The sequence below is a fragment of the Ranitomeya imitator genome, chromosome 5 (assembly GCF_032444005.1).
Source record: "Ranitomeya imitator isolate aRanImi1 chromosome 5, aRanImi1.pri, whole genome shotgun sequence".
NCBI classification, from domain to species: Eukaryota; Metazoa; Chordata; class Amphibia; order Anura; family Dendrobatidae; genus Ranitomeya; species Ranitomeya imitator.
The window spans coordinates 418359405-418381478 of NC_091286.1; the positions used below are offsets into that span (position 1 = coordinate 418359405).

Below are 22074 nucleotides of genomic sequence, written 5' to 3' on the forward strand. Positions count from 1 at the left end.
AACCTACCAAAGATCTGCATCATGTACTTGCAATAACACCCTGTCTACCTTTCCCTCTCCTTTGTATTAAATCTCTCACTATGCTATCTCATCCTAACAGAGAATTAATCTTCACTCTCAATAGTTCTTAAAATTGATTTTTGGAATCAGAAACTCCCTATATGCTGCTTTCACTCTCCCTACACTCACACTAAGCTCTCAATACTCTGTTTCCAATTGTAATGTGCACAAGATGCCGCCCCCTTCTTAGGCTATAACCATTGGCCCCCAGCCATCGGCTTTCCCTTTGCTAGTTAAGAATATTATTTTGGAGCCCACATCATTTTTTTTTAAATGATCTTTTAATAAGTAAATACATGTACAGTAAGCTGCACACAATGTACTAATTGTATATGTCTCTGACTTCTACCGTTTTCTCCAACATCAGAAATATCAGGACATATCAAACCGGCCTTAGGATGTAAATCAGATGCTAGGTGTTAAAAATCGGATGGTACTCGCATTAAAAATGCATTACACTCGTCCGACTTTGCAGGAACAAAATCGTATAAGTTTTAAAATCGATAGTATGACTCCGGGCTTAGGGTGTGTGCGGACATTGAGTCTTTGCTTGCAGAAATTTCTGCAAGGTTTCTGCATCTGCAGCCTCATTTTCACCATGACTTCTTATGACTAAGACACCATCAATCTCTGCTGATGAACCTGGTTAGGGAAAACGCGTCGAGAGTTTGTTGAGAGTTCGCTTTCTTCATCTGAGGATCTATGCTATCATGATATCCAGCTGCCTGCATGACATTATAAACAGATGAGTATGGTTACTTTGGGGCTTTATCTTTTTGTGCCCCTATGTTATATCTAGCAGTCCATAATAGTATGGCGTATACCCATATGTGCGGCAGTATCTATGTATATGTTTCATGCAGTTTATGGTTATGCACTTTTGCTGGAATACTTATATGGGTCATTGTATGACAGTACCAGTTTAATGTTTGTAGCTAATAGGCTGTCAATGTATCTTTAAAACATGTGTGTGTTTTGAGTGACTAAGGCTGATTGTACCCTCTCCTGCTCACATATATACCTCTTGATTGGCATTATCTCATATCATTCAGTCAATACAGGCCATCTGGCCCTCTGTTTCTGACTATTAGCCTTATAGGATCAGAACAGGAGGTAGGGACAGCCATCGCACGAGCGGGGGCGCCAGTCTCGATTTTTCTTAGGGTACCAACCTCCGCACCTAGGTAGTTGCCCAGACAGTTATGTTATCTAGGGTTAGGTCACTCATTTCCTCACATTGTTCTACTGAGTGTGTCATGACATAGTAGCACTTCTACTATCATTATTTAAACATTGAGGTACTGTCAACTTTGCTTTGGTTTGGTAGGCTTTTTTACTGGGCATACCCCCATATATTTATATCATATTAGGGGTTCTTTTTGATATTTCAATATTTGTTTACTATTTGATTGTAGAGCTGAGTATATTTATTGATTAGATAATCTGTCTTTCTCAGTATGTCCTTTGGCCCAGGTTGTGAGGCAATCTATTTAAAGGAAAAATCCATGTTGGGGATTCTCTTATCTTTGTATATTTAATAAAGATTAGATCTTATTAGGGGTGTTTTTTTTCGGTAAGTCGTTCTGCATCTCTTGATAGCAAAAATGCTGCGGCAAAAACACGTTTTGCTGCTTTTTTTGGCACTTTTTTGCCACGATTTTGTATGTGTTTTTGTACAACAATAAAGGCTTTGTTGAGCTAAATAAAGAGATTTAAAAAAAAGTTTTGTGATGTAATTTCTCGGTTCAACACTTTCTTTTTTTAATTCTGATGCAGTAGCACTAAAGTAATGGGATTTGGAATTGGTGTCAATGGCTGTTATTGACACCAAGCCATAGGTTTAGTAATTAAAAAAGTGTGAGCCAGATACCCTCATTACTAAATCGGTAAGTAAACACACACACATGCACACACAGACATGCACATACACAAATACACGCAGACATGTATAAAAACACTGTAACCAGCCTATGTAGGAGCGCTAACTGAATGAAACTACATAGGCTGTAACTAAACAGCGACTATTAATTTTTACAAAAAAATTAAAATAAATTGAGTGGGCTCCCGCCTAATTTTCAGAACCAAAAGAGGGAAAGCCGATGGCTGAGGGCTGATGTTAATATTCTGGGAATTAGCAAATAGCCATAATAGTTCCCAGGCTATTAATATCAGCTCCCAGCTGATTGCTTAGCTTTTACTGGCTAGTTTACAGGGGGACCCCAGAAAAAAATTGATATGCTTAGCTTTTATTGGCTAGTTTACAGGGGGACCCCAGAAAAAAATTGACATAGGGTCCCCCTATAAAATCTAACAACCAAAGACTACGCAGACAGCTGGGGGCTGATCTTAACAGCCTAGGAAAAAGTCATGGATATTGGCCCCTTCCCCGACTAAAAACATCAGCTCTCAGCCACCCCAGAAAATGCCAAATTTGGCACTTAGCCTCACTCTTCTAACTTGCCCTGTAGCGGTGGCAAGTGGGGAAAGTGGGGTATTGTTTGGGGGGGGGCTGATGTCACCTTTGTATTGTCAGGTAACATTAAGCTCACAGGTTACTAAAGGAGAGGCATCTATAAGATGCCCCAATTACTAACCCTATAGTGATATTATAAAAAAACACACACACAGAAGAAAGTCCTTTATTTGAAATTACACCAACTCCTTTATTGAATTTAAATTAAACCATACTCAAACACCTAATCCACTGGTACCAACGTCTCCTGCAAAAAAATAAAATAAACCACCACAATATTCCTCACCTGTCCGCAGAAAAAATAATCCATAATGTCACTGATGTGACTGCTCTCAAAGACTGCCAGTGATTCATGTAGTTGCTCCGGAAGTGTCTAGCACAGAGCTGCCTTGACAGAGGTCACACGAGTTCATCAGCTGATGAGCTCCGGTATTCTCACTTATGGTACCACTACTGTGCGAAAAAGTTCACCGGAGTTCATCATGAAATCGTGCGACCACTTTCACGGCAGCTCAGTGATACACTGCGGAAGCGATTACCTGTCAGATGACCTTCCTGTCAGTGTATCGCTGGTGGCTGAGTAGAGCAGTCACATCTCCTGATATGACTGTTCTACAAGTGAGATAGCCGTGGGACACTCAGGATTACGTGGACTATAGCAGACAGGTGAGTATATGGTGGTTTATTAATTTTGATATTTCCAGAAAATATGGGCATCAGGGATTAGGCGTTAAGGTGAATATATGCTGCTTTTTTATTTTACATTTTTTTAAAGGCAGGAATTGGGGATTTGGTGTTAGGTGAGTATAATGCGTTTTATTTTATTTTTTTAACTTTGAGCACAGGCGCCAGGTGGCGAGAGACTACATCTCCCATCAGCAGCTCCTGCCATCACTGTTTTTAGTGACAGCAGACATAGCCTGATGGCATTAGTAGTCTATCATCAGACATTGTCTGCTGACCAGCGGTAAGCTTTTTACCGTGGATCACCGCTGCATTTCACAGTATCTCTGCAGGGTCTCGCTGTCAGATATCAGCAGCGATCTGGCAGCGGCAAGGTTTTTTTTTTTTTTACGTTGACCGCAGGTGCCAGCTGATGAGAGACTACCTCTCTCATCAGCAGCACATGCTGTCACTGTTATCAGTAACAGGAGACACAGGCTGATGGGAGAAATAGTATCTCATCAGCTGGAGCCTGCTGACCTGCAGTAAGCTTTTTACCACGGGTCACTGCATCTCTGCAGGGTCATGCCAACATCTGATAGTGTAACCCAGCAGGGCTCTGACGGCGGTAACAATCTACCAGTGGTAACGTTACCACCGATCAGAAGCACTACACTGGTGTTTCAACAGTGTGGGAAACACTGGCTTTTGTGCTGTGTATGTTTGGCTATATTCGGTGATTGAATCGGTGAATATTGCAAATTCAATGATCTTGAGCCAAAACCGAATTTTGAAATATTCGGTCATCTCTACTCTGTAGCCATGACTTCAATGCTTCAGCCAATGACTGACACTGGCAGTAGAGGTGGAAACTCACTGGTGGACACAGGGAATGAGAGGTCAACTTGGTTTGTTGTCTTCTATAGCCGTCTGCTATGGAAAACGTAACTGAAAGGGAACAACCCCTTTAATGCAGTATGTGTTAAGCTAAAGAATAATACATTTTTAACATCCAAGATGAATGTGAAAAATTATTCCTGAAACATATCAACAGTATATTATTGTGTAACTCAGAATCAAGAATTAATTAATGACTGGACACAAATTAGAGATCATGTATGACATGTAGATTAGACTGAACTGCAGTTCATTCCATCAGATTTTTAATAGAACCATGCATTTATCTGTTTAAATTATTAGAATTCGATACCTGGAAAATGAGGACTAACCTGAGAATCCAACATTGCAAGCACAGGTGTAATTTCCTATTGTGTTAGTGCAGGTTGCATTAGGTGAGCAGATATTATTGGTCTCACATTCATCAATATCATCACAGTGGAGTCCATCACCTAATTAATGTAAAATGTTTTACAGTTGAAAAGAACTTTTTACCAACTTTGTCATGTTGAACTAGACGCACAATGTAATAGTAGCCTCAGTGTAAAATAAAAAATATATATATATTGCAATTCTGTTGTGTAGATATTAGCAATCAAATGTAATATCTCTAATGAGACCCACAACTATAACTGGTGTTTAATAGTATTCCTCTTCTTATATAGACTGAAAGTATCTTTTAGGCCCCCTAGACCCCAGGGTCCAGGTGCGGCTGTAACCCATGCACCCATTGCTGTTCGATTCCTCCCTCTTTAAATAATGATAAAACATTACAGGTAGATGTGATAAAGAAAATGATAATCTGCATATATTATCTGATCAAGTATTCAAAAACAGGAATTTAAAAATAAAACATCAGATTCACAAATTAAACATGTTTTGACAGGTTCTCTGTTATGAGAAGAACAAAGGAAAATGCACTGAAAGGAAAAGATTGCCCAATCCATATATACTCCTCTAAGGGAAGATACTAGAGATGGTGCAAATTAACTCACATGACCTGGTCCAATGGTCACATCAGCATTTTATGACTGTCAGTGTCAGATAAAAGCCATGAAAACTTCCTCCTACCTGCAGCATTCCCAGCTCTTCTTTTTTTTATTAGCTGGTTTGGTGCGATGTCAAACCGCAACAAAGAGGGGAGGCCAATCCATCTCACCAGAAGGGGTGCTCGAGATGCCATAAGGTAAGGGGCAGCTCACAGGTCTCCTGTCCGACAGCCACAAATTACTGACTCGGCTGCTGAAACAGGTCCTGTGTATTGATTTGCACCATCTCTATAAGGTACATAATATTGATTGCCTCTTCTCCAGTGTTGTCTTAAATAACATAATCTTGTTACATCCTTTACTTTCACATATTGCTGATGTATGATTATTACCTGTGTATCCAGGATTACATGTACAGATATAACTTCCCACTGTGTTACTACAGTTGGCGACAGCTGAACAGTTGTTCTTTCCTCCACATTCATCAATATCAGCACAATATGAACCATTACCTGATCACAACACAAAAATGATGACTGATTATTGAAGCCTGTGATTAATATCTCATCCACACTTGTCTTAAAATATGGTAAGAAAGGATATTTGAACGATGCTGAATTCTGTGAAACAATCTGCAGACAATGTTTATCAGTCTGCACAAAAGAAAAGCCAAATTATACAAACACGTATCAAAGTCACTAGATTTTAATAATTTAGGAAAAGTAAACAATGATAAACTCAATCTATCTGTCTGACTTCCTCACTAGTGATGAGTGAGTGTGTTTGTTACTCATGTTTTCCGAGCATGCTAGGGTGTTCTCCGAGTATCTTGGGCATGCTCGTATATTATATTTGAGTCTCCGCAGCTGCATGATTTGCGGTTGTTAGACAACCTGAACACATGCAGGGATTGCCTGTTTGTTAGGAAATCCCCACTTGTATTCAGGCTGTCTAGAAGCCACAAATCATGCAGCTGAGGGGACTCAAACATAATATACGCGCATGCCCAAGATACCTAAAGAACACCCGAGCATGCTCGGAAAGCACGAGTAACAAGCACACTCGCTCATCACTAATCCTCACACATCAATATACAGAATATTACAGCCCCTTCCGTCAGTGTAATATAAACCTGAATGTTTGTCTCAGCGACAGACATACTATTGTTGAAACCTGTGAACCCACACAGGGGCTCAAGTGGTAAAGGCAGTGGCAGACACAGACGGAAGAGGGCCTCTGTGTAAGAACAGTATGGGCCCTTCTTTCTGTCTGAGACAGGACCTGCTTGCACTAATGATTAAAGATGGGCAAACTCAAACAGTAAAGTTCGGCGTCCGTACCTGTGAACCCACACAGGGGCTCAAGTGGTAAAGGCAGTGGCAGACACAGACGGAAGAGGGCCTCTGTGTAAGAACAGTATGGGCCCTTCTTTCTGTCTGAGACAGGACCTGCTTGCACTAATGATTAAAGATGGGCAAACCCAAACAGTAAAGTTTGGCGTCCGTACCGAACACCTACTGTTCGGGTACAGACATCGTACACGGACTTCACCAGGAAGTCAGTATTGCTGTTTGGGTTCAGCCCCCGAACATCCAATGTTTGTCCTGCTGTCATGTGCATGACAGCGTGGTACACACCGCTTCCCACGCTGTTAAATGACAGCGTGAGCCCGCAGATGGGACTACTGCTCCCATCCGATGACGTATGCTGATGCTACTAACAGTGAGAGCAGGAGTATGAGAGTATTCATCAGCCGTTCCTACGCTGTAAATAATTAAAAAAACAAAGTCATGTGTTCCCCAGTATTTTTGACAACTGGCAGGGCAATACTTACAGCTGGGGGCTGCAAGCTGTCAGCTTCAGCAAGGCTTGTTATCAAGAACAGAGAGGTACCGATGCCATATTTTTTTAATTATTTAAGTAAATAATTAAAAAAATGGCATGGGTTCCCTCCATTCTTTGCAACAAGCCAAGCTAAAGCAGACAGCTGGGGGCTGGTATTTTCAGGCTGGAAAAGGGCTATGGGTATTGCCCCCCTGCAGCCTAAAAATAGCAGCCCGCAGCCGCCCAGAAAAGGCACATCAATTTGGTGCACCAATTCTGACGCTTGTCAGGCTCTTCCCACTTGCCTTGTGGCGGTGGCATGTGAAGTGAAATTCTCTCAGTGAACTGTGGTGAACTCACCTCTACACCGTGAGACTTTTTCTCACTGTGCTAGCGGAGATCTCACCGATGTCACTGCAGTTCATCCCGGCTGGGAATTCAGCCGAAGTGACCGGCAGTAACCTCGATTACATCCCCACTAGTCACTGATGGTGCACTCACAGCAGCTCATTCTCCAGTGGTTCTCAGCCTGGACGGTTGCATCTTGGCACCGTCCAGGTTGAAAACTATTTATCCCCCAGACATGGATTACGGCATGGGACAGAGTGATGGACAGGTGAGAGATATTGTTGTTTTTTTTATTTTTCTTTTACTACAGGAGAAGAGGGATTCAGTGGAATTGAGCATTAGGTGAGTACAACTGTGTTTGTTATTTTTAAATAAAAAAGAAAAAGTGTGTTTTGTTTCATTTCAAATAATAGACCTTATCCTGGCTGTGTCTTCTTTTACCATATAACTATTGGATTAGTAATGGATAGGTATCTTACAGACACTTCCCATTACTAATCTATGCACTTGATATCACCTGACAATACAATGGTAACATCAACCCCACAAATATGAACCCCACCTGTCACTGCTGCAGGGCAAATGGGAAGAGCCGGGCAAAGAACCAGAACTGACGCATGTAATAGATGTGCCTTTTTTGGGTGCTGCTACTTTTAGACTGGGAGCCAATATTCATGGTCTCTTTCCAGACTGAGAATACAAGCCCCCAGCTGTCTTTTTTTTTACCTTGGCTAGTTTTCAAAAATGAAGGGCACCCCAAGCCGTTTTTAACCCCTTTCTACCATTGGATGTATTGTTCCATTCATGTGAACTGGGCCTTACTTCCCATGGACAGAATAGTGCATCACATGTGATCAGCCGCAGTCTCAGGGGAGCACGGCTGATCATGGCCCCAGGTATCAGTTGATTCTCACAGCTGACACCTGGTACTATGTGTCAGGAGCGGTCATGGACCTCTCCCAGCACTTTAACCCCAGGAACACTGCAATCAAACAAGATTGCAGCATTCTGGTGGCATAGGGAAGCATCGCGCAGGGAGGGGGCTCCCTGGGTGTTTCCCTGAGACCCTCAAAACAATGCGATGTGATGGCCCCAGATCCAAGATGGCCACAGGGTCCTTCCGGGTCCTGCAGGGATGAGGCTTCTCAGTGCCTGCTGAGAGCAGGCGCTGGCAAGCCTCCTTCACAGCCTGTCAGATCGCTGATCTGACACAGTGCGTAAAAATTGTTCCAATAAATACATTTCTGTATGTAATTTAAAAAAAAAAACAATAAAAGTACACATATTTAGTATCGACGCGTCTGTAATGACCTGACCTATAAAACTGTCCCACTAGTTAACCCCTTCAGTGAACACTATATGAACACTCTAAAAAAAAACGAGGCAAAAAACAATGCTTTCTCATCATATCGCCGAACAAAAAGTGGAATAACACGCAATCAAAAACACTGAAAACATCATCTTGTCCCTCAAAAAATGATACAGCGTCATCAGCGAAAAAAGAAAAAAGTTATAGCCCTTAGAAAAGAGCATTGCAAAAATAATTATTTTTTATATAAAATAGTTTTTATTGTATAAAAGCGCCAAAACATAAAATATGATATAAATGAGGTATCACTGTTATCGTACTGACCCGAAGAATAAAACTGCTTTATGAATTTTACCAAACACGGAGTGGTATACACGCCCACCCCCAAAAGAAATTCATGAATTGCTGGTTTTTGTTCATTCTGTCTCACAAAAAGCGGAATAAAAAGCAATCAAAAAATGTCATGTGCCCGAAAATGGTACCAATAAAAATGTCAACTCGTCCAGCAAAAAACAAGACCTCACACGACTCTGTGGTCCAAAATATGTAAAAAATGATAGCTCTCAAAATGTGGTGATGCAAAAACAATTTTTTGCAATAAAAAGCGTCTTTTAGTGTGTGACAGCTGCCAAACATAAAAACCCGCTGTAATTAGTAAATCAAGCCACCCTTTATCACCCCCTAAGTAAGGAAAAAATAATAAGATAAAAAAGTATTTATTTCCATTTTCCCATTAGGGTTAGGATTGGGGCTAAAGTTAGGGTTAGGGTTGGGGTTGGGGCTAAAGTTAGGGTTAGGGATGGGGCTAAAGTTAGGGTTAGGGTGGGGGCTAAAGTTGGGTAAGGGTTGGGGCTAGACTAGGGGTTAGTGTTTGGATTATGTTTATGGTTGGGGTTAAGGTTGGGATTAGGGATAGGGGTGTGTCAGGGTTGGGGGTGTGTTTAGGGTTATGGTTAGGGTTGGGATTAGGCTTAGGGGTGTGTTGGGTTAAAGGTGTGGTTAGGGTTGGGATTAGGGGTGTGTTGGGGTTAGGGTTGGAGTTAGAATTGGGGGGGGTTCCCACTGTTTAGGCAAATCAGGGGCTCTCCAAACGCGACATGGCGTCCGATCTCAATTCCAGCCAATTCTGCATTTAAAAAGTAAAACGGTGCTCCTTCCCTTCTGAGCTCTGCTGTGCACCCAAACAGTGGTTTTCTCCCACATATGGGGTATCAGCGTACTAAGGACAAATTGGACAACAACTTTTGGGGTCCAATTTCTCCTTTTACCCTTGGTTAAAAATCATTTTTGTGAAAAAAAAAGATTTTTTATTTTCACTGCTCTGCATTATAAACTGTAGTGAAACACTTGGAGGGTCAAAGTTCTCACAACATATCTAGATAAGATCCTTTGGGGGTCTAATTTTCAATATGGGTTTACTTGTGGGGGATTAATTCTGTACATCAAAGTGACCAATGACCTTCTGACAGCAAAACGTAATGGTGACCACTCTCTGCTCATTCTTCTCAACCTTTCTGCAGCTTTTGACACTGTTGACCACCCTCTCCTTCTCTCTAGGCTCCAGTCACTAGGCATTAAGGACACTGCTCTCTCCTGGTTCTCCTCCTACCTTTCTGACCGCTCCTTCAGTGTTCTGTTCTCTGGCTCCACTTCATCTCCTCTTCCTCTCACTGTTGGGGTACCTCAGAGCTCAGTCCTTGGCCCCCTTCTGTTCTCTCTCTACACGGCCCCAATTGGACAGACCATCAGCAGATTTGGCTTTCAGTACTATCTTTATGCCGACGACACACAACTATATACGTCATCCCCTGACCTTACCCCCGCTGTACTACAGAACGCCACTGACTGTCTGTCCGCAGTCTCCAACATCATGTCCGCTCTCTATCTGAAACTCAACCTCTCCAAAACTGAACTTCTTCTGCTCCCACCATCTACTAACCTCCCTAAATCTGACATTTCCCTGGCACCATAATAACAACCCGGCAGCAGGCGCGCTGTCTGGGTGTTATGTTTGACTCCGATCTCTCCTTCACCTCCCATATACAATCTCTTGCTCGCTCGTGCCGCTTACACCTAAAGAACATCTCTAGAATCCGCCCTATTCTCACCATGGAGACAGCTAAAACCCTCACTATCGCCCTGATCCACTCCCGTCTGGACTACTGTAACGCTCTATTAATTGGCCTCCCCCTCACTCGACTTTCCCCTCTCCAGTCCATCCTTAATGCAGCAGCCAGGGTCGTCCATCTGGCTTATCGTTACTCGGACGCGTCCGCTCTTCGCCAGTCGTTACACTGGCTACCCATTCATTACAGGATACAATTCAAAGTACTTGTTCTCACCCACAAAGCTCTCCACAGTGCGGCACCCCCTTACATCTCCTCCCTCATTTCTGTCTATCAGCCTAACAGATCACTGCGCTCTGCAAATGACTTTCGATTAACCTCTGCACTAATCCGTACCTCCCACTCCCGACTCCAAGACTTCTCCCGTGCTGCGCCAATCCTCTGGAATGCTCTACCCCAAGATATTAGGACCATCCATAATTTGCATAGTTTTAGGCGCTCGCTCAAAACACATTTGTTCAGAGCGGCCTATCACGTTCACTAATCAAAGTTATGTTATGTTTGTGTGTGTGTAGCCCATTCACTATCCCCATCTATTCCCCAACCCCTGAAGATGGCTGGACCCTCATTGTAAATACATCATTGTAAATACACACCTGTACTTTGCATCTCCCCCACCTCATTGTAGATTGCAAGCTCTCACGAGCAGGGTCGTCTTATTTTGCTTTAATTATTGTATTGTTAACGTTGTTACTTATGACTTTTGTGTTTGAAACTGTTAAACTGTAAAGCGCTGCGGAATATGTTGGCGCTATATAAATAAAGATTATTATTATTATTACATCAGGGGCTCTGAAAACGCAATTTGATGCCCACAGACCATTCCATCAAAGTCTGCATTCCAAAACGGTGCTCCTTCCCTTCCGAGCTCTGCCATGTGCCTAATTGATGGTCCCCCCAAAATATTGGGTATCAGCGTATTCAGGACAAATTGCACAACAACTCCTGCTGTCCAATTCCCACTGTTACCCTTAGGAAAATACAAAATTGGTGGCTAAAAAGTCATTTTTGTGGAAACTTTAGTGAAACACTTGGGGTTCAAAGCTCTCACAACACATCTAGATAAGTTGCTTTGGGGTCTATTTTCTATTATGGAGTCACTTGTGTGGGGGTTCTATTGTTTAGGTACATCAGGGTCTCTGCAAATGCAACATGATGCCCGCAGAGCACCCTTCTGAGCTCTGCCATGCGCCCAAACAGTGGTTCCCCCCACATATGGCATATCAGCAAACTTAGGACAATTTGCACAAGAACATTTCTCTGGATACCCTTAGGAAAATAAAAAATTGTGGACTAAAAGATCATTTTTTGTGGAAAAAAATGATTGTTTAATTTTCACGGCTCTACATTGTAAAATTTAGTGGAACAATTCCAGGTTCAAAGTGCACACCACACAACTAGATAGGTTCCTTAGGTTATCTAGTTTCAAAAATGGAGCCACTTGTGGGGGGTTTCCACTGTTTAGGGACATCATGGGCTCTCTAAACACGATATGGCGTCTAATCTCAATTCCAGCCAATTCTGTGTTGAAAAAGTCAAACAATGCTCCTTCCCTTACGAGCACTGCCATGCGCCCAAACAGTGGTTTATCCCCACATATGGGGTATCAGCGTACTCAAGAAAAATTGCCCAACAAGTTTTGAGGTCCAATTTCTCCTATTAGCCTTGGGAAAATAAAAAATTGGGAGCAGAAAGATCATTTTAGTGTAAAAAAATATGACTTTTATTTTATAGCTCTACATTATAAACTTCTGTGAAGCACTTTGGAGTCCAAAGTGCTCTCCACACATCTATATAAGTTCCTTAGGGGGTCTACTTTCCAAAATGGTGTCACTTGTGGGGGCTATCCACTGTTTAAGCACATCAAGGGTTCTCCAAATAAGACATGGCATCCTATCTCAATTAAAGCCAATTTCACATTGAAATGTCAAATGGCGCTCCTTCCTTTACAAGCTCTGCCATGCGCCCAAACAGTGGTTTACCCCCACATATGGGGTATCCGAGTACTCAGGACAAATTGTACAACAACTTTTTGGGTCCAATTCTTCCTCTTACCTAAAATAAAACAAATTGGATCTGAAGTAATTTTTTAAATGAAAAAAAGTTAAATGTTCATTTTTTTTAATCATTCCAAAAATTCCTGTAAAGCAGCTGAAGGGTTAATAAACTTCTTAAATGTGGTTTTGAGCACATTGAGGAGCGCAGTTTTTAGAATGGTGTCACTTTTGGGTCATTTCTATCATATAAACCCCTCAAAGTGACTTCAAATGTGATTGGGTCCCTAAAAAAAATTGTGTTGTAAAAATGAGAAATCGCTGGTCAATTTTAACCCTTATAACTTCCTAACAAAAAAAAATGTTGGTTACAAAATTGTGCTGATGTAAAGTAGACATGTGGGAAATGTTACCTATAAAGTATTTTGTGTAACATATCTCTGTAATTTAAGGGTATGAAAATTCAAAGTTGAAAGATTGGGAAATTTTCCAAATTTTTGCCACATTTCCATTTTTTTCACAAATAAACACTAGTAAAATAAAATATATTTTATGACTATCATGAAGAACAATATGTTACAAGAAAACAAGGTCCGAATCACTGGGATCTGTTGAAGCACTCCAAAGTTATAACCTCATAAAGGGACAGTGGTCAGAATTGTAAAAATTGGCCCGGTCATTAACGTGCAAACTACCCTTGGCGGTGAAGGGGTTAGAATTATTTACTTAAATAATTTAAAAGTACGGTGTGGGGACCCCTCTATTATTGATAACCAGCCTTGCTGAAGCTGAAAGCTTAGGGCTGTAACCCCCAGCTGTGAGTTTAGCCTGGCTGGTTATCAAAAATTCAGGGGAACCCACGTAGTTTTTTTTAAACTATTTACTTACAGCGTAGGTGGCCGGTGATGAACACCATGTTTTCAGCGCTCCTGAGTAAATGAGCCACTACCACCTCCACAGTCCTAATCAGATTCATTCACAAACATGCAACCGGTTGTGTTATGATGAGTTTTTGAAAGGCAATAGGCCCATATACTGTTCTTGCACAGGGGACCTTTTCTATCTGTGTCTGCCCTGACACATGTTATTTATGGTTTTGTCATTGTTATTGGAGAGCTATTAACTGCAGATGGCATCCAGTAAATGGTGGTATATATAAACATCTCTAGTGATAAGTGATTACCTTGGTATCCATCATTACATTTACATAACGAGCTTCCTGATATATTACTACACGTTGCATCAGGAGAACAATCACTGCCATTTGTACATGGTGTCAGTGCCTCACAGAAATATCCATCACCTATAAAATGAGCATAATGTAATGAATGATGTATAAGTAATAAATAAACATATTTATTGCACTTAAAATGAAGGATTATGTTATAGTGATTAAATTATATTTTACACAGATTGACAGAAGTACTTATACATTTTGAGCAAGATTGATGCTGCATTGAACAACATAATAGCCTATCCATTAAAAGATAAAAAAGGAAAACAATAATCAATGACATTAAGTCAGAACTTACCTGAAAATCCATCTTTACAAACACAAGTGTAATTTCCTATTGTGTTAGTGCAGTTTGCATTATATGAACAGTCATTGCCGGACTCACATTCATCAATATCATCACAGTGGGTCCCGTTACCTGATCAATGTAACATGTTTCACAGTTATCAGAAGGTGTAACAATAGAAGTATATGTAAAAATAAAAATTTACTTCTGGAAACATATAAGTAGTGTAGCAAGGCCAGGTAGGATAGGGTTAAAATCCTAGCTCGATAGTTTCTGATTAGATCAAATGTATAGTCATTCATATAACTATGGTAGGGACACTGACCACACTGGATGTGTTTTGGAGCTAAAGAGTGGCCAGAATCTGTCTGGGAAGAGTCTGCACAGGCCGTGTGCAGAGAAACACAAGTATCACTTGATGCTATGGACAATAACTGTTTTGTTTGACCAAGCAAAGCGAGTAAGAACAGATGCAGACCCACGACTACCTCGCTTGGGCATCTTACATTTCAAAGTGACAATTTAATGCAATCATTCATTTTCTTACCTGAGAATACTTCAATATGTTTAGTATTCTGACATTGGCTCTCATCTTATGGAAAGAATAAAGGTAAATCTACTCCAAGGTCTCACTGATATCAGAGCCAATATTAGTGACAATGCAACTTTTATACCTAAAGCAGTGGTGGGGGCTGATGGATTGCTCCCTGACACTCCAAGGGTTAACTGCATTTGATGTTCATGTATGTTATGAAAGGATGATACCCAGTGGGGCTGCAGTTAGTTGTAAACTGAAATGACCTGCCCAGTTTGTGAGGGGGAACTGAGAGTTAAAAATACAGCAAAAAGGCAGAGATGCTTACCTGCCCAGGCCCCCAAACAAATGCAGTGGACCAATATAGTTAAGATGGTGGCAACACGGGTGCAAGAATACCAATGAGACAACCGCTCACAGCCTACCAATCCATGGAGGGGGCGGTTGCTTGGTATATAAATGCACAATGTAGACTTGCATGTGGCGCTGTTCACACTATGGTAATGCACAGCATCCAGGTTACCAGCCTATTAGTTACGCACTTCTATTTGTCTCATCGGTATTCCTGCACCTGTGTTGACACCATCTTAACTATATGGGTCCACTGCATCCTGATAGTGCATTTGTTTGGAGGCCTGGGCAGGTAAGCATCTCTGCCGTTTTGCTGTGTTTTTGAATTTTTGGAGGATTTTTAAGTCCTCTTTTTGTGCTTTTGCTGTGTGGAACTGAGAGTTAGTAGCAGGTCCAGGAAGGGACAGGGTCAGTCAGTGTGTGGACAGCAAGCTCTCACTGATATCAGTCCCGCTGATAGTGACAATGCCACTTTCATACCAAAGAGATAATTTAATGTAATTATTAATTTTCTTACCTGAGAATCCATCATTACAAGTACAGATGTAATTTCCTATAGTGTTAGTGCAGGTTGCATTAGGTGAGCAGATATTACCGGTCTCACATTCATCAATATCATCACAGTGGGTCCCGTTACCTGAAGAATATATAATGAATCACAGTTTACTGAGGATATACAGATGTAGCACATACCACAATGCAGCAGGATATTTTAATGCAAAAAACTGTATCTTGACCCTACACTTGACATGTTTATTGGCATGTGTTATGTTAAAGGGAACCTGTCAGATGCCCCATGCCCCCAACCCAGCATCATTCACCTCTGTATGGTTAACCTATCTAAATAACCAGTCCTGTATAATGTAATTCAGTTAAATAAATGCTTTAAAAAAGCAATTATAATGTCACTGCTTAATATGATAATGAAGGCTTTGACTAGTAGATAGAGCATTGGTTGCCCAGACTAGTCAGCCCTCTTTCCATGTTATCACGTTACTGTGGGCATCATCACCAGCTCATCCACAGCCCGGCTTCAGAGGCATAGTGCGCATGACCGGTAGCCATCTTCTGAGCTTCCATTCATGTGCAGTGCGCCTCATTAGCTTGGAAGGGAACAACCGGCTTCAAAGACACTGTGACACTCATGTAGAGATTTGCATGAGCTGGCGATTATGTTGTTCATGTAAATTATGTTATCACACCCACAGAGGCATGATAACATGGAAAGAGAGCAGATTAGCGGACTAGTCAAAGCCCTCATTAGCATACGAAATGGTGACTGAATTATGTTATACAGGGCTGGTTAGACAGGGGGTTTAATGATACATCGATAAATGCTGCTGAGTAGGAGGGCATGAGTAACCTGAGAGGTTCCATTTAAGTGTCCAGTTACAGCTTCCTATAACATGCCATAGTTAAAGGGGGTATCATCACTTTTCAGTTCAATTTTGTAGTTAACTACAGTTTACTATATAAAAAATAAAGATGGAACATGAGAGCGCCCCGCTCGGAGCCACTGAGCTCTCTGATTCGCTGTTGCTCTGTAGCCATGACTTCATTGCTTCAGCCAATGACTGACGTTGGGAGCAGAGTTGGGAACTCACTGGTGGACACAGTGGTAATGCATTATGTGTTAAGCTAAAGAATGCTACATCTGTAACATCAGAGGTAAATGTGAGCGTGAACAATTATTCCTGAAACATGGACAATTTATTATTGTGCAAATCAGAAAGAATGAATTAATGACTGAACACAAATTAGAGATCATGTATGACATGTCAATAAGCCAGAACAGCAGTTTATTCCATCAGATATTTAATAGAACCATGGATTTATCTGTTTATAATTATCAGAAATCACTACTCAGAAAATGAGAACTCACCTGAGAATCCATCATTACAAGCACAGGTGTAATTTCCTATAGTGTTAGTGCAGGTTGCATTAGGTGAGCAGATATCATAGGTCTCACATTCATCAATATCATCACAGTGGAGTCCGTCACCTAAGTAATATAAGATGCTTTACAGTTAAAAAGAACTTTTCACCAACTTTGTCACGTTGAACTAGACACAGAATGTAATAGTAGCCTCGGAGTAAATTATTTTTTTTTATTTTATTTTTGTATTTTGCCGCTCTGTTGTGCAGATATTGGCAATCAAATGCAACATCTCTAATGAGACCCGCAACTATAACTGATGTTTTAATAGTATTCCTCTTCTCATAAGGGCTGAAAGTACATTTTACGCCCCCTTGATCCCAGGGCCCGGGTGCGGCAGTAACCCATGCACCTGTTAATGTTTCTTTCCTACCTCTTTAACTAATGATTGAACATTAGAGGTAGATGTGATAAAGAAAATGTTAATCTGCATATATTATCTGATCAAGTATTGTAAAACAGGAATCTAATAATGTTAAAACAAAAGGCCTACAAATGAAACATGTTTTCACAGGTTCTCCGGTTATGGGAAGAATAAAGGAAAATCTACTGAAAGCAAGAGATTGCCTGATCCCCATATACACTCCTCTAAGGGAAGATACTAGAGATGGTGAGACTTGACTCACATGACCTGGTCCAATGGTCACATCAGCAATTTGTGACTGTCAGACAAAAACCATGAAAACTACATTCTACCCACAGTATCCCCAGCTCGGTTTTTTTTTTTAATTAGAAGGCTTGGTTTCGATGTCAAACAGCAACAACGAACTGAGGCCAAACCGGCTAATCAGAAGGTGTGCTCGGAATGCCATACGGTGTAGACTGTAAACTCTTACTACCAGGGTCGTCTTTATTTTGCTCTAATTATTGTTTAACTTTAACATTGCTACTTATGACTTATATATGAACAGTTGAATAGAAAAACCTGCAGAATATGTTGCCACTATATAAGTAAAGATTATTATTATTATTGTTATTATTATTAAACGGCAGTTTGCAGGTCTCCCATCCAACAGCCACAGATTACTAACTGAAACCGGTCCTGTGAATTGATTTGCACCATCTCTAGCAGGTACATAATATTGATTGCATCTTCTCCAGTGTAGCCTTAAATAACATGAACTTGTAAATTCCATTACTTTTCCTTATTGCTGATGTATTGTCCTTACCTGTGTATCCAGCATGACATGTACAGATATAACTTCCCACTGTGTTGCTACAGATGGCGACAGCTGAACAGTTGTTCTTTCCTCCACATTCATCAATATCAGCACAATATGACCCGTTACCTGATCACAACACAGAAATGATGACTTATTACTGAAGCCTGTGATTAAGAGCTCATACACACTTGTCTTACAATATGGTCATAAAGGATCATTGGAGGGTGCTAAATTCTGTGGAAAAAACTGCAGCCAAAGTCTATTAGACTGCACTAAAAAAACGCAAATCATACAGACACGTATCAAAGTCACTTTGTTTTAGTCATTGAAAAAAAAATTACTACTGGTAAAATCAATTTATCAAAATACTAAATGCAAATATTGAGTGACATCCTCACCCATCATTAATATACAGACTGTTACAGCCTCGTCTGTCAGTGTAATATAATCCTAAATGTGTGTGTCAGGGACGGACTTATTATTGGGGCAACCTGTGCAGCCACACAAGGGTCCAAGTGGTAAAGGCAGTGGCAGACACAGATGGAAGAGGGCCCCTGTGCAAGAACAGTATGGGCCCTTCTTTGTGTCTAAGGCAGGATCTACATGCTGATCTGAAGGTGGATTTGGGCCCCGTGCGGCTGCACATGTTGCACTAATGATATGCGCACCCCCCAGGGTAAATGGGCCACTATCACCTCCACAGCCCCAAGCAGCTTCAGTCACAGCTATGTAAACCGGTGCACTATGATGAGTTAGAAGGCAGTTGGCCCATATGCTGTTCTTGCACAGTATGTGTCATTTACGGTTTTGTCATTGTAATTGGAGAGCTATTAACTGCAGATGCCGACAAGTGAATGGCTGTATATACAGACATCTACAGTGATAAGTGATTACCTTGGTATCCACCATTACATGTACATAAGAGGTCTCCGGTCCTGTTACTACACGTTGCATCAGGAGAACAGATACTGTCATTCTGGCATGGTGTCAGTGCCTCACAGTTATATCCATCACCTAGGAAAAGAGCATAATATAATGAATGATGTATAATAATTACAGGAACATATTTATGGAGCTTAAAATGAAGGTTTCTTTTATAGTTATTAAATTATATTTTACACAGATTACAGAAACACTCAGACATTTTGAGTAGGATAACTGCTGCATTGAATAGAATAATAGACTAGACATTAAAATCTAATAAAAAAAAGGAAAATAGGAATTAATGAGATTAATCAGAACTTACCTGAGAATCCATCATTACAATCACAGGTGTAATTTCCTATTGTGTTAGTGCAGTTTGCATTACTTGAACAATCATTGCCGGTCTCACATTCATTAATATCCTCACAGTGGGTCCCGTTACCTGATCAATGTAACATGTTTCACTATTATCAGAGGGTAAAACAATAGACGTATATGTGAAAATAAAAATTTACTACTGAAAACATGTAAGTTGTGTAGCAAAGCCAGGTAGGCTAGGGTTAAATCGTAGCTCTACAGTTTCTGATTTGATCACCTGTCTAGCCATTCATATAACTAGGTTAGGGAAGCTGACCACACTGGATGTGTTTTGGAGCTATAGAGTGGTCAGAATCTGTCTGAGAAGAGTCTGCACAGGCCGTGTGCAGAGAAACGCAAGTATCGTTGGTTGCTATGGACAATAGCCATCTTGTTTGGCCGAGCTGGGACTAGCTCTTTTGTGTATGAGTAGCCAGGATATGTTCTGTTTACTTAGAACCTGGACACGGCTAGAGATTTATTTTTATTAATTTGTCTCAATAAAAACTGCACGCGTTTGGACCAAAACTGCATTGCTTGTGTGAACGCTACCTAAGGCCTGATGCCTACCAGAAAGAGTTAATCCCTACAGTTATTTATTTGCAACTCACAAGATAAGATAAGACTGAACTTCAGTTTATTTTCCACAGGTTTGAAGTGAATTGTTAGTAATTTATGTATGAAAGAGTGATAAAAATATTCTTTATAAGATCTAATATATTATTTTTCTATCTCATACGAGCATGATGTTACCATTCTACGGCACAGCAGTATATCAAAGTGTTGTTTAACATGTACACCTAGGCTCACCCATTTGTTTTTGACACCCATTAATAAGTACACCTCATTGTATGCATTTTAGTCAGGATACTTATGTAGAAGACTGTCAGTAACTGCACTTTGCCAAACAGTTACGTGGAACGTCCAATACTGGACAACTCTTAACTGCTACAAAGGGGCCATATCTAATATATAAAGCTGAATGTGTGTGCATGTGTGTATGTCCGGGGTTAGCATCTGCACCGTCGCAGCTACAGCCACAAAATTTTGCACAGTCTCACGTCTAGTTTTGGAGGCAAATTGACAGCTGCCAGATGTGAACAAGGGGGACTTAAAGAGTGAGAGTGATGGCGCCAAAGAGTATATACCATACAGTTGCTAAGGTGGGGCCCCGACATGGGATACTCGCCACACGGGGATATGAACACACACACAAAATGCGCCACACACTACCACATGCTTGAACACATATACCACCCTCAGCACACATTTCACCACACATACACCAACCTCGCCACATAAAAGTCGAAACACAAAAGTCGCCGCTCAAAACTCGCCACGCGCAAAACTCGCCACATGCAAAACTAGGCTCACGCAAAACTCGCCACACGTGCAAAACTCACTTAATGGAAAACTCGCCACACGCAAAACTTGCACACGCGGAAAAATTGCCACATGCACAAAAGTTGCAACACATGCAAAAGTTGCCTCACACAAAACTTGCACATACTCAAAACGGACCACACATAAAACTTGCCACGCGCAGAACTCGCCATGCGCAAAACTTGCTGCACACAACTTTCTACACTAACCTGTCACATGCAACTCGACACACAAAAAGTTGCTACATGCATGTCGCCACACAAAACTCATCTCACAAAAGTCGCTACATGCATGTCGCCACATGCAACTCAACACACACAACTTGACACACGAAACTCGCCCTAAAACACACACAAGTCTGGTATTATCCTTCAAAAATAAAAATCTGATTAATAAGCAGACAAACTACAAGAGCAAGAAATGTACCATGTAGGAAATCCGGCAGCTGTCATTCACATAACCTGTCAATTATGTGTATGTGTGAGCTAATATATACTGCCAGGGGGAGGGCTTCCTGTTGGCTGGGGATTTATCAGGTTGCCAATTTAGCTTACAAATACTGAGGCAAAAATCTTGAGCAAATAAAGTGTGAACGAGGTCTAATACAGGAGGAGATGACATACAGGTACATAATATATACAGGGGAGGTGACACACAGGTATATACTATATGCAGGAGATGACACACAGGTATATACTGTATACAGGAGGAGATGACACACAGGTATATACTATATGCAGGAGGAGATGACACACTGGTATATAATATATACAGGGAAGATGACATACAGGTACATACTATATACAAGGGAGATGACACACAGGTATATACTATATATAGGGGAGATGACACACAGGTATATACTATATACAGAAGAATGACACACAGGTATATACTATAGACAGGAGGAGATGACACACAGGTATATACTATATACAGGAGGAGATGATACACAGGTATAAACTATATACAGGGGAGATGACACACACATACATACTATATACATGGGAGATGACACACAGGTATATACTATATACAGGAGGAGATGACATACAGGTATATACTATATACAGGAGGAGATGACACATACATATATACTATACACAGTGGAGATGACACACAGGTATATATTATATACAGGAGGAGATGACACACAGGTATATACTATATACAGGGGAGATGACACACAGGTATATACTATATACAGGGGAGATGACACACA

General features: G+C 40.9%; 1 protein-coding gene across 1 annotated transcript in view; it reads right to left on the reverse strand.

Moving 5' to 3' along the window:
* Nucleotides 1–22074, reverse strand: part of LOC138638071 (mucin-4-like) — a 369132-nt gene that overhangs the window by 73434 nt on the left and 273624 nt on the right. The window contains exons 90-98 of the mRNA XM_069727053.1: nt 19435–19554; nt 19083–19202; nt 18195–18314; nt 16972–17091; nt 15607–15726; nt 14216–14335; nt 13867–13986; nt 5475–5594; nt 4426–4545 (exon numbers count right to left, since the gene is read on the reverse strand). Coding sequence (XP_069583154.1) covers nt 4426–4545; nt 5475–5594; nt 13867–13986; nt 14216–14335; nt 15607–15726; nt 16972–17091; nt 18195–18314; nt 19083–19202; nt 19435–19554 — 1080 coding nt within the window. The remainder of the gene's footprint in view (nt 1–4425; nt 4546–5474; nt 5595–13866; nt 13987–14215; nt 14336–15606; nt 15727–16971; nt 17092–18194; nt 18315–19082; nt 19203–19434; nt 19555–22074) is intronic.